General features: G+C 32.4%; 1 protein-coding gene across 1 annotated transcript in view; it reads right to left on the bottom strand.

Moving 5' to 3' along the window:
* Nucleotides 1–13,866, bottom strand: part of LOC143917967 (alkaline phosphatase-like) — a 37,165-nt gene that overhangs the window by 6,848 nt on the left and 16,451 nt on the right. The window contains exons 7-10 of the mRNA XM_077439606.1: nucleotides 8,320–8,460; nucleotides 8,048–8,230; nucleotides 5,371–5,592; nucleotides 4,663–4,793 (exon numbers count right to left, since the gene is read on the bottom strand). Of these exons, the coding sequence (XP_077295732.1) occupies nucleotides 4,663–4,793; nucleotides 5,371–5,592; nucleotides 8,048–8,230; nucleotides 8,320–8,460 (677 nt within the window). The remainder of the gene's footprint in view (nucleotides 1–4,662; nucleotides 4,794–5,370; nucleotides 5,593–8,047; nucleotides 8,231–8,319; nucleotides 8,461–13,866) is intronic.

Below are 13,866 nucleotides of genomic sequence, written 5' to 3'. Positions count from 1 at the left end.
AACGCGAGATAATCCCGTGTAATCGAGCCACCGCCGGCAGAGTAAACTGTCCGTCACCTAAATAAATATATTCACCGGCGAGGATTTTCTATAGGCCCTCTCGTCCTTCGTTCAGAAACGATATTCGCTCGTTTCGGCGACTCAACGACTCCACTTCAAAGTTAAATAGACTCTTTAACGGAATAACTATCCGTTATCCTTTTATTGGGTACTTGGCACCAACACCAGTGCAATCGATTACGGACTAAGAGCACAGCGCCAACGATCTTCTTCGGGTCGAACAATTAAAATTAATTTCATTATCTCATTCTTGAAAAACGTTATCCGTAATTGCAAGTCAACAATAATTATATTACAATTCCTTTTTAACAAGATCTAATTAGGCAAGTATAATTAAATTTTGCCACTTGAAAACTTTGTGTTAAATTTTTAAGTGTTTCGGAATGTAAATTTCTCATAGGTTCAGCTTTTCGTTTGCGTTATTTTACATATTTAATACTTGATTATTTATTTATTTTATATAATTGGGCGCGTGAGAAATATACTCAACAGATTTAGCTTACATTAAGCCGGTGATAAACTTGTAACATACTCGCGAGCAAATACTCGGTTTAACCTTACATACATAATATAATATTTTACATAAAATGTATGATGATCTATCAGCTAAATTTCAGGGCTGCCCAATCAGTCAATCGTGGCGTGATTTTAAGTCGATGTACACTCCAATCTTAACACGTGCTTGACATATTTATATATATATAACCTTAAGATATATGAAACACAAGTGAAGTATTCATTTTCTGAAATGAATATTATAGCCAACAGCATAGCTTTAATACTAACCATCGAGAGGCTTCCGGGTTTGATCTTCTGGGTTGATCTCCATTGAAAAGAATCTATTCGCAAGTATTACGGTAGTGCCGCTGGTCAAGCTTATCTAATATATAATTTCGAAAGAGACTTTGTAAGTATGTAATGTTGGTTGGCAACATCGAAAACAAATCAAAGTTACTATGACGACGATTTAATATGGTTTCGATTCGATATATATTTTTTTCGATTCAAATAAATTTAATAAAAAACAAATCAATATTTACTATTAGATGTTTAAGCTGTTTATTAGATTCGCCATACTGAAAAAACCGGGTAAAACAACTATTATATAATATTTATGACTCCCAGTTAATTGTTTCCTATCAGAGTTTGCCGATTTATCTTATTTCATTGGTTCCTGATCAAAATTGGTAAAAACCATCCTAACCAGTATGTCATCACTATTTGAATATGATTTTTAATTTATATATTCAATTCAATTTTATTTTTATTTTTATTTTACATAGATATATACTAGGAAGGCCTAACAGGTACATAGATGCCTTCCTAGACAATTAATTACAAACATTTCAGCATTTTTTTACATACATTGCTGTATTTCGAGAGGCTGAAGAACACGAAATTAACAATTAATTAATTAATTAATCCATAGAGACGTCTATGGATTTAGACTTGTACATAAATTTTTACATATTTTACATAAATCAAATTCTATTGTTTGTGACAGCGGGTAAGATTATTTTTGCCAATTTGATGGAGGAAACGTTTCAACAATGAAAATCAGATAAATGAGCAAACTCTGGTAGGAAACGATTGACAACTACAAATACTACTCGGAACAAATTCTTTCCAATCGAGGTTATCCGAGAAACGTTTCAACAATTAATATCAGATAAATTGACAAACTGATAATAAACGATCGACTTGTTGTGACAAATATCCAAGTCTACCCAGCAGCATATACGATTAGCACGGAATTGAACCCGGTAAATAAAAACGCAATCTTCGAGCCATACTGCTGGTAAAATCTATATATAATATATGTATTTATAGAAATTTATTTGACGAATGAACTTACGAAAAACGAATCAAACCTGTTCATTGCAAATACATATCATCATATAAAACCATAGTTAAAAAATATTATTTAATTAGAAAGATTTTTTTTCTCTAATGAAATTACAGGGAACTCCAAAATTATTTACTGGTAATTTGATAATGGAAATTGGACCTAATTACCGGTATACCAGTTTACCGAATACGAATGTATGCATGCCCTAGAATGTACAAGCTTAATACCATAGGTGTAGCTCAGGGGCAACCAGTAATGGCAGCATGGGAAAATATTAATTATATTTTAATATAATATTATATTATTAGTATACACATTTATAAATGTAAATAAATGACAATGTATCTGCTTTGAAGGTAGATTTCAAGGGGGATGCTGAGCGTTTCCTTATCTAAAAAGGGGACGGTGGGGTAAATAAATTCAGAATTCTCTACCCTTTTAAAAATCGCCCAGGGCTAAAACCGATAATGAAATCAGGTGAAATTTTTTTTTTTAAATAAAATAAAATAAAATTTTTGATTTTTGTTTACGATTTTTTCGTTTGTCGTATATTTCCCACTTTAAAACTTTGCATAGTAAAATATAATCTGCTTTAGGTTATCGACTTTAGAGAGTTTTTAATTAATATTATGTATTAGATGTATTATGAGCATTTATAAGAATTGTAAATAGGTTTTTGAGCTTTTTTCCTATTATGCTGTACATTAACATTAGAATAATATAATACTATGATTACTAAAAAAATTAAATTAAAATTGTAAAATAGAAAATGATCAGTAGATCAGTAGCTATTAAAAAGATATAAGATGTATTGTGAACATAATTTAGTAATAATAAAAAGCATTTAAAAATCAAAAAATAGTAAGTTATCGTGTCAACGATTTCATTTATCCAATTTAATCTACCTATAATATAGTATTTACTATATTACTGTTTTTTGAATTATATACATAGGTTTATTATTTTTAATATGATTAAATTTTATATTTTAGTTTTTTTCTACTGAAATTTATAAAAAAACATTCTACATTCTACGTAAAATATTATTGTTTCCCTCTTCAAATAGTTTTCATAGAAATGTGTAGATCGCAATTACGAAAAGGTTGGGCTGCCATGTTGAATTTTATTTGGTAAGAAGGTGGATTTATTCTGAAGGTTTTCATGTTTATTAACCTTTAAAATAACTAAACTACCGCCTGATTTAAACTCAGTACTTAATAATTTGTACTATTTGTAATTTCATTTTCATGAGTATTTATTTTCTCGTAAGTTACAAGTCTATTATCGGCTTAAGAAACATGTCAATTAACAGTTAAAACAACTAAAGAATAAGAGATATAAAAATTACCACTAACACGAAAACCATGTGAAATGCAAAGGAGGTATGTAAAAATCAAATAAAAAAAGTAATATAATATAAAATATAATAATGATAATAATAGATGAATAAAAAACCATTGACTTTTTGGAATTCATCAAGTTTGTTTTTTAAAAGGTGTACGCTTCATGTTCAATGAAATGAATTTAACAGGCTTTTAAAACATTTTGTATTGCATGCTAAAAATACTTTTTTATCTATATTAAATAAACATGTATCAAATTTTCACGCGCACAAAAAACAACAAGTTTTTTCGCAATTTATTCGAGCATTTATTTACCATGGCGAAATTTAAAAAGGTAGCATAATATAATATTCTCCATCATTAATTTTCCGTCAATTCCAGTTTACATACTTTTTATCCAAATAATAAAGCGGCCCGGCCGCCGTTTGAACGCGTTTTAACGTTTGAAAATTTTCAAAACGCCGAAAGAAGATTAATCGTTGGCCTCTTATTGTGTTGCGTGTACTTTTATCTCATTTATTTTTGTTGTTGCGAATAGATTCGACATCGGTGCTTCTTTTAATCTGAGATTATAAATGGGAAAAGTCTGTTTGCAAACTTTCCGCTACCGAGTATTTTATAAGAAAATCATAGGCCTCTTAAAACTCCCAACTCGCAAATATAACTCCCATTATCTTGCGAGTTGAGCGGTTGAAAACTTACAAAGGATTTTCCCCACTTTAATTCGTCGTTTGAACATTTCAAAGTTATATTTGCGAATTTCTGGGTTGATGCCATTTCATCGATTGATCAATTAACAATTTATAATTGCATTTTAATTACAGTTGATCAGAAACATTTAAATAAAATGGCGAATAAACACATACAAATTCAGTTGGTTATATTTATTAGTTCGGCAAATAATTTATTTAATCAAATTACTAACCGTTAAAAATGTCGACCAATCGATTTATATACATATAACTAAACATTTATAATGGTTGCTGACTGTTTATTTAACTGTCAACCCACTTATGATATAAAACGAATTGACCAACAGTATTTAGGTAAGTAGGCCATTTTATTACCCCTCTCAATTTAGTTTTAAATTAAATATAATTCAGATCCATATAAATTATACATACCCATAAATTAACAAAAAATATAGATAACTTGTGTATAAAAAAATAAATGAAACTCAAATACATATTATGCTACAGATAGAGACTATGAAGATGTCAACTTTGAAATGATCTGAAATCTAGAATATCTCAATATATAATCTCTGCTAATTAATTACCTACCCAGCCTATTATTAGTGCCATTTACATAACAGAAATCCCCCCAGCATCTACTTCGAGACACTAATTGAATTAAGTGCACACTTTGACCGTACTATAATTTTCGATTTAAATAACGTGAAAATATTACCTGAGGCTGAGTGTAGTTTTCAGATTCTTCACATCTCGAAGCCTGCTCTCCGAGACACGATATGTATGCAATGGCGTGTGGGATGTAGCTTTGCTCGAAAGTGCCGGAAAAAAGCACGTTTGCCAAAGGACCTTTTTAACACACACACAAAAAAAATCTTTATTACCCGTCATTCACGGCAAAAAATCTTTTATTCGGCACAAAGCTTTAGTGGAAATTCGAACCGTGAGAATACTTTTTTTTTTCTTTTCGAATAAAAAACATGAGACACATTCGCCTCGAATCACACGTAATGTTTATTCAAAGGAACCACTCAAATTCGTATTATAACTTTGATTGTTAAGTAATTTTCTACGATATCTTGCTATGTACGTGACTTAGAGTTCTGGAGCCACTTCGCGACACAACTTTGTATCAATGCGCTCCAGTTTGCACAAGCCAATTAACGTCGTCATTCGTACAGGCCGCGATAACCGCAAATACTGTTTGTTAGCTGAGACTTTGATTAAAATACCGACGTATATTATATAATTATAAACAATAATTAATCAAACGGAATGCTAGGCTTATACTGGAATCCACAGAAGCCGCTGAAATCTCAGAATTGACTGTAAAAGCGGCATGTAAAAAGGAGGCAGCAATATTGCTTGGACGTAATAAAAAAAATATGGGCAAAGAAAGTGTTTCTTTAGTAGGATTTTCACTCACCCATGGCGTAGACAGGCACGTCTTCGGCTCCGTGTGTTGCCCATTGTCTCGGTGCGGCAGCTGCGTGTACTGTATTCATATCCGGTACCATGGATAATGGGGGTGGTTCAACTTCTTCCGAATTTTCACCGTCTACGTTTCTAGTTCCATGTCCAGGGCCACTTCCGTACAAAATAGTGCTGTATGGTAGGCCGTCTACGTCTGACATTTTCAAATCGTTGCCTGTTTGTGTAAATTTTATATAAATAATTTATACCCAGATAAATGAAACATGTATGTACATATACCTATATATATACATCTGTACATTAGACCGGAGGGAAAAACGTGAATTTTGAATTTTCATCGATGGACGTGGTGGAAAAATTTCGACGTATCAATAGAACTTTAAATAAAACAATAATTTATTTTAAACAATGTTCTGTGCCTCCATCCAATCGATTTATCTCGAAAAAAATTTGGAAAAGGTAAGTTTCTGTTTTTTGAGAATAGTTTTGATTTTTAAAAAAATATATAAACACTCAATATCCGCGCATTGAAGTTTTTATTTAGGTCGATTATGATAAGTTTTGATCGATAAATCAGAATTCTAAGTCACCTTTTCGCTTGAGAGTCCCTATACAAAGCGCGCCGCACTCGAAATGAGTGTTTGGTTTTGGTGCATCCGCTCTAAAATCGCCAGATTAACAGAACGGCAGCTTTAAACGTTATTATCGTTTTCTCGAATAATAGATTGCACATCAGATGACGAGTAACCTTTCGATGTGCACAGATGCAATTATTAAAATTGAGTTGGATCTTTCTGGCGAGTTTAATAAGGCAAGATTCGGAACTTATCGAATCTTGCCTTATTAAACTCGCCTGAAAAATCCAACTTAATTTTAATAATTACCATTTTAATAATTGCATCTGTGCACATCGAAAGGTTACCCGTCATCTGATGTGCAATCTATCATTCGAGAAGATGAGAATTGCATTTAAAGCAGCCGTCCGTTAATCTGTCGTTCAATTTGTCTGGCGATTTTAGAGCGGATGCACCGCATCCATAAAATTGAAATTGCATCGTCATGTTTTACTTCAAAACAGGTCATTTTGACCTTTTTACATTTCTTAAAATTCGTAATGTTTTACATTTTTTTTGTATTCTTTTAAAGGTATATTACAAAACAAAGCTCTTGATGATTTTTATTTTCAAAATATCTACGGGAACGCGAAAAAAATGATGATTTTCCGAAAATATTACTTTCCCATACAAACACGCATTGCGAGCGCGGCGTGCTATGTATGGGGATATTCGGGCGAAACGTTAACTGTGAATTCTCGTTTATCAGTCAAAGCTTCTCATAATCGAGCCAAATAAAAACTTCAATAGGTGAATATTAAGTACTTATTTTTTTAATAGTAAAATACTTCTCGAAAAATAGATATATGAAAAACCTACTTTTTCAAAAATTTTATCGAGATAAATCGATTGTTTGGAGGCACAGAACATTGTTTAAAATCAATCATATTTATTTTTATTTTACATTCTCTTGATACGTCAAAATTATATGATATAAATGATTTATTTGTGTTTTGTAAACTTTTTTGAAAACTTATATGGAAATTTTAAATAAAAAATTTCATAATATGATAATAAAATAATATTGAACATTATTTTATTATCATGTTGAAAAAAATAATACCGTTCGATCATTGAAGTCAAAGTTTGAAGTCGAAACAAAGTGGTATTTGTGTAGCTTTATGAGTCAATTAGGACTGGGTATGTTATATGAAATCAATACCACTTTCTTATAACAGAAAAGTACATACACTTTCTAATAACTCAAGAAAAGAATCTGAAATCTCAACACGAGTGAAAAATTCAGATTGAGGTTAAACATTTCTCTAAATTTTTCCTTTTCAACTGTCTGTCTTCTATGAGTACTTTTCTCTTAAAACACTCCGTAAAGATCTTGAGGGTTGTGATTCAAAATCCATCTACTTTAACAGAATTTAAATTTTGGGTCATCGAGCTTAGTAGGGAATCTCGTTCGAGAAAACTTTTCCTGTCCGTAAGAGTCAGGAACATACACATACTATACATATGTATATATGTACATATAGAGTGATATAATTTATTCTAACTATTGCTTTTAATCTTCTCAAAATAGTGATGGTTTTTATTATAAAAATATTTTTAATTTTTTTGAACAAAGTGACGAATACCTATTATGTAACTGTGACCCAATTTGAAAAGAACTACCTAGTCGATTTCAAATACTGCGGACTTCATTATGCTAAAAGTTTGTACTTTTATCTCCAATAGCTACATTTGACTTCTGAAGCGTAAAGAATGGAAATGCGAATGAAAAATTGTTCTGCAGGTTGTATTTTTGGTGGTGCCAAATTTGATCAGTAACTTTTTGACTGTGGTACATATTTAATGTTAAATTATGAAACATTTAAATTAAAATATATCAAAATAGTAAAAATGTATCTTAAACTATAATGTTTTATGTAAATATATGTATGTATACTTATAAAACTAAGTTCAAGCAATGAATATCAATATCAAGAAGTATACACATATGTATGCATTTACGTATAGTACATATATTGTAAGCCAAGTCCTTTGTAATCACAATTGAAGCGTGAATGCATGCATAATGAGCAATAGTTCGAAACTAATAACTACCAAGTATGGGATGATCTCGTGGTGCCCCATTACCACCAACAGTCATAACATGTCCATGGTCTGCGGTCACCAGTAGCAAGTCTGCTCTCGAAATTGTGGCTCTAACGGCGGCTTCTAATTGAAGAGTCTCGTCCAGGGCCCGATAAGGGTTATTGTAATGATGAGCGTGATCAATACGACCACCTGAATACAAATACAAATATAGAAACAATATTAAGACTAAATATATGTACGTACACAGATCTAAAAATATATGTGAGATCTATAAATACCTTCGACCATCAGAAAGAACCCCTTGGGATTCTTTTCCAGAATGGAAAGAGCTGTCATTGTCATATCGAGGAGTGAAGGGTCACCGGCCATGCCGGGAGGCTGATCCGCCGCAAAGCTCATGTGGGAATAGTCGAACAGACCTGCAAGACAGAAATAATAAATAAAGCAAACAAATATATCGAGCTGAAGTTCTAGACCTATTTTCGACCAAATCCCACTTTGTGAAATAGAAAATTACGACCCGTGACTGAAAATGTAGATCTATGTATGTCTGTAGCATGCAACGTATTTCATTATTACTAGTAATATTTTGAACATTATTGAAATTAACAAATTTACGAGTCAATCTTACTCATATTTATTCATACACACTTAATAATTTAAAACGATTTTACAGAAAATTATATATTGGTATGTAGGGTCGTGAATATGTAAGAGAATCATTTCTAAGTACGGCGAAATTCATCAAAACGTTGAAATTAAAGTAAGTCGAAAATTTACTTAAAAAATTTTATTTTCGTTCTGCATCATTTTTTTTAATTTATTCCCAAAAACGGAAACTCCTAAGTACCGGAAAGTTTCCACGGTCCCTTCGAGTTCCGCTTTGAGTTTCTCTGTATAATATAAGCATTTTTTATGATAAGTATTTCAAAGAAGCTTCTCAATATTTACCTTATTTTTTTCGCATATGTAAAAATGTGATATACATAAATATACACACATTTAAAACAATGCTTTGATTTTTTCGATGATTAGAAATTGAGACCGATTAAAAACCGTGCAGAGCATTAAATTCGTGTTGACTTAAAAAATTCAAATGTTTCTGTATTACATACACATGTATATAAAAAAAACTCTTTTACAATTTTGAGAAATTTTATTTTAAATTTTAAATTTAGTTTTACCAGTGATGACGTATGGATGTGAAACTTGGACATTGAAAACCAAGTTGCGAGACATAGTCCAATGTACTCAAAGAGGTATGGAACGTTGTATGCTTGGCATTACGAGCAAAGTAGGATCACGAAACGTGGATGAGAAGTATGACAAGTTTAGTTAGGGCCAGGCCGCACCGTGCAACTTTGTCGGCCGACTTGTTGCGTGACACGAAAAAATGTATGGAAATGTGTGCGACAAACAAGTTGACGAGTGTGGCATGTCCCATCTACTTGCATGCATTGGTCTGGTCGCCCTCAACCAAGTTGTTCGCGAGTTGAGCGGTGCGGCCCGGCCCTTAGTGGATATAGTGGATAAAGTGAAGAGATTGAAATGACAATGGGTGGTTCGCGTGGCTAGAATAATGGACGAGAGGTGAAAAAAATAAGTGCTAGAATGGTACCCGATAGAATGCAAAAGGATCAAAGGAAGACCGCAGAGAAAATGGGTAGACGAAATTAGAAAAATGTGTGGGAAAAAAACAGAGACGAGTGGAAGAGAATTGGAGAGGCAGAAAGAGTTGAAGAGGCTTTGTATAAACTCGTACGTACAAGAAATTATAAGTTATATTTATATAGAACATATCTTACCGAATGAAATTTGTGGAAGGTTGCGTATTCAAAACTTTTCGATGTTAAGTACTATGTAGTAAATGTTGGATAACTAATTACATTCCAAAATGAAATTTTAACTCCATATCTATCGAAACTTTATATTATAATACATTATAATTATACACTTATTACTACATTATAATAAATACCAATTCAAAATGCACAGTCTAAAATCTTACGAAGAGCACACACAAATTCTGATCAATAATACAACTGAAACAAGCCGATTGAAATTACACGAGTTGATGATTCTTAATTTAATTTGTTCTTGAGAATTGTTAAATCGAAATTACGACTTTCCTTTACTAGAAAAATTTAAAATTTTCGAGAATTGGCACGAATTCGGTTATCATGGGTTCCATGGAAGCCATCTATGGATCCCGGGGCTCATGGAACGCCGTTTAGCAGCTCGTGTCATGAAGAGACCTGGACATCGTGGATATATGTAGAGGCGGAAAATGCGAATGAAATTTCAACAAAAAGATTTATCATACAGGCATCGGTTGAGATAAAAACCACACAGCTTCGGACGGGAACAAATGGAGGTAAAAGCGCTGTCCGGAAAACAACAAAGATACGAGGTAGACAAACACCCAGTGTAAATGAATATATCGCGGGGCGGTGACTTTTATTGTCGACAGTGGCACACTACAAAAGAAGCCATTGTGCCTGTGAGGGAAATTGGTTCCTTTCCAGCTCGGTGACATGTCGAGACACACCTCTACGAACAAAACCTGAAACATACGCCAAAAGCTGTGTCTGTTTCGTCGAATGTGTGTCGTGTTTTGCCGTATTTTCTTTTCACATCGAAAAAAATTGACTGTCTGGATCAGTTCATAAAAAATCATGAGATTCGTGGAATTGACGGTTAACTGGAGTTTTTTTTTAATCACTGTAATGTAATCTATGTTACATATGTACATACATGTGAAAAACGCGAATTTTGGATTTTCATCAATTAACCTAATGGAAAACTATTGTCGATTTTAAACAATGTTCTGTGACTTAAACCAATTGATTTTTATTACAAACCTCTTTTACGTTTCACTTACGATTACAATTCAGGAAAAAAATTGCCTCTTATCCGATCGTTTTCATGCTTTGCCATATTGCTCATTTTGGTCATCAATATAAGTAAATGGATCCTCCGCCATTACGATGGTGCAAAAATATCGTGTAAGACGCGTTTGAAAACGCTCCCACGAAAAAGTGCTTGTCGTTTATCCAGCGTTTGTTTATACTATTCTCACTTTTCGCCATGTCAGATTTCAATTGTTTAAAATTTTTTCTTTTTTCACTATATATTTTATAATTACGAGCCTCTTCTTACCGTACTTTTCCGATACTTTTCCGATCGTTTTCAAACTTTGCCATTTTGCTCGGTTTGGTTATTAATATATGTGGAAATCAAATCTGCCATTACGATGGTGAAAAATAATCGTAATAGACACGTTTGAAAATACTCCATTATCATTCTCGGTGACGTCTATTTGCCGAATTTATCCACACTGTTCGATCGTTTTTTCCCTTTTCGCCACCATCTCGCTATGTCAGATTTTAATTGTTTAAACGCCTATAACATTTTCTTTTTTCACTCTATATTTTATAAAATTTGCATTATAGGCTCTCATTATCTCTCATTCTCGACGAGAATTTTGAAAAAATGGGTTTTTTTCATTAACCTCTACATACATACATATGTATATATTTTTCTAGAATAGTTTTGATTTTTAAAGTATAATATTTGTTTAAAAAAATAAACAGTAAATAGTAATCTATTGCAGTTTCATGCTTACACCAATCATACTCGAGATTTATTCAATAAAGTAAAAATTCTCTCAAAAAAGACCCAAAAATCACCCTAAAACATTGACCATCGATGATGACAGGGGTACGGTAAATGAGTTTGATAAGGTAATTAACAGATGGAAATTAACAGATTATACCGTGCATTATGCTCAAAGATGACAGCATGAAGGCTCACAGAAAATACAGAGTTCTGAACCCAGATGAATAGTCTTTCAAGAAGTACAGAATTCCATCAGAAAGATGAAAGATTACACTGTTCGACACGAAACATGGTTCAGAGACGAGATATGACTTTTCTTATAGATCTATACTCAGTAAACACGAATCTGGTAATAAAAAATGTGAATTGGCTCGAGATTCGGAGATATGTGTTTTTAAATCGCGTGATTTTTCTATATCTTGGTGTTGTTCGGTCGATATCTCAAAATCTGTGAATTTCCTGTTCAAAATGAATATTGGAATCTATAGTCGGGTATTTTATCTTTCATTTGTAGTACTTTTCAGCATTCAAATCTCGTGTTCACTGGGCATATATTTACAAGAAAAGCCATATCTCGTCTCTGAACCAAAAAAAAGTCGTCATTTGTCGAACAGTGTTACAGTTCACATGGAAAAGACGGAATTCAAGCCGACCTTTTAAAAAAATTGGATGGCAAAGATATGAAAATGCTTCTGGATGTTTGTAACGTTAAAATTGTTCTGAAAAAAGATTTACTGAAATTGGTACATACATACATATGTATGTATGTATGTATATTTCAGTATTTTGGGATCATTTCAGTTCAACGTGTATATTTCGATAAGTTCCGAATCTTGCCTTATTAAACTCGCCTGAAAGATCCAACTCAATTTTAATAATTGCATCTGTGCACATCGAAAGGTTACTCGTCATCTGATGTGCAATCTATCATTCGAGAAAACGAGAATTACGTTTAAAGCTGCGGTTCTGTTAATCTGTCGTTCGTTTGTCTGGCGATTTTAGAGCGGATGCACCAAACCCACATAATTTATGGTACAGAGCTTAGTTGGCTTAGAAATTAAGCTCAGGAATTGATGCTTCGATATTTGAAATTGAAAATATACAGTCTTAAACTAGGTCACTCACAGAGATACATATAAATCTTTTAACATTGTCTCGAAAACTAATAAATAAAATAGAATTCATAAAAAAAACCAATTGTGAATTCATTATGGAAGTTGAAAGTTTTGAAAAATAATACAAATTGATATTCTTTATACAGTTCTCTAGTTTCAATGGAGATACTTTTATTTTCTTACGTCGTTTGTTTCTGTACATTATATTACATGTATATGTACATGTGTATACTAAATGACAAAAATTCGAGGATAGTGTGTATATCATATAAATAATTATCATTGCTCTCAGCAAACTTTGCTTTTGGTCAAAAAAAAAATACGTAAATTTTTCTTAAAACTTTTTCAAATCTATCTTTGCGTAAAACAATAAAAAAAAGTAATAATAATCTCACTAAACATGATTTGCGTTTAACAATATTTAAAAATATTAGTGGCCTGAAATACATATAATATATTCTCCTTTTCCGAGATTCTGGACATATCGAATTAAATGAAGGGATTTTTAAATTAATTCAAACAGAAATAGTGTTTTTGTTACTGAAAATTGGACTTCCGCCACTTTTAAATGTAACGGCTCTTATATTTTATTTTATTGAATGACATACATATGTACATATATTGAAGACAGCTTACGGTTTTTTGTACTAGGAGCGCTTGCATTTTTATTTCAGTATAAATAATATTACGACTCCTTTTATTACACAACAATTTTCGTGCAATAATTGGCGTTGTATTTTCCAAACGCGGAAAAAAATTCGAAAAAATATATTATTATTCCATACGCGTAAGAGACGTAACTACGTATATATATCATCGCAATTCAAGCGTGCTCGGAATAGTTCTGGCACTCGTAAAGAACTATATGTCTTTAGACACGTGTTCGGGACACACAGCACGCGAATATCAGTCAAATGCCAAGGCCGATTTTTAGCACACGTACCTGTGCGTCAAATGTTTAAGATGGCACAAAAGGCCTTAAACAACCGTGGAGAATGGTTAATTCGGATTTTGAGAGCGATCGCGATCTCGTTGGGTATGCGACCTCCAATCCGTGAGATCCCGGTGCGGGATTTGAACGGGGAAACACTC

The sequence above is a fragment of the Arctopsyche grandis genome, chromosome 10 (assembly GCF_051622035.1).
Source record: "Arctopsyche grandis isolate Sample6627 chromosome 10, ASM5162203v2, whole genome shotgun sequence".
In the NCBI taxonomy this organism is placed as follows: Eukaryota; Metazoa; Arthropoda; class Insecta; order Trichoptera; family Hydropsychidae; genus Arctopsyche; species Arctopsyche grandis.
The sequence above is the reverse complement of the archived record's forward strand: the minus strand, read 5'-3'. Positions and strand labels throughout refer to the sequence as shown.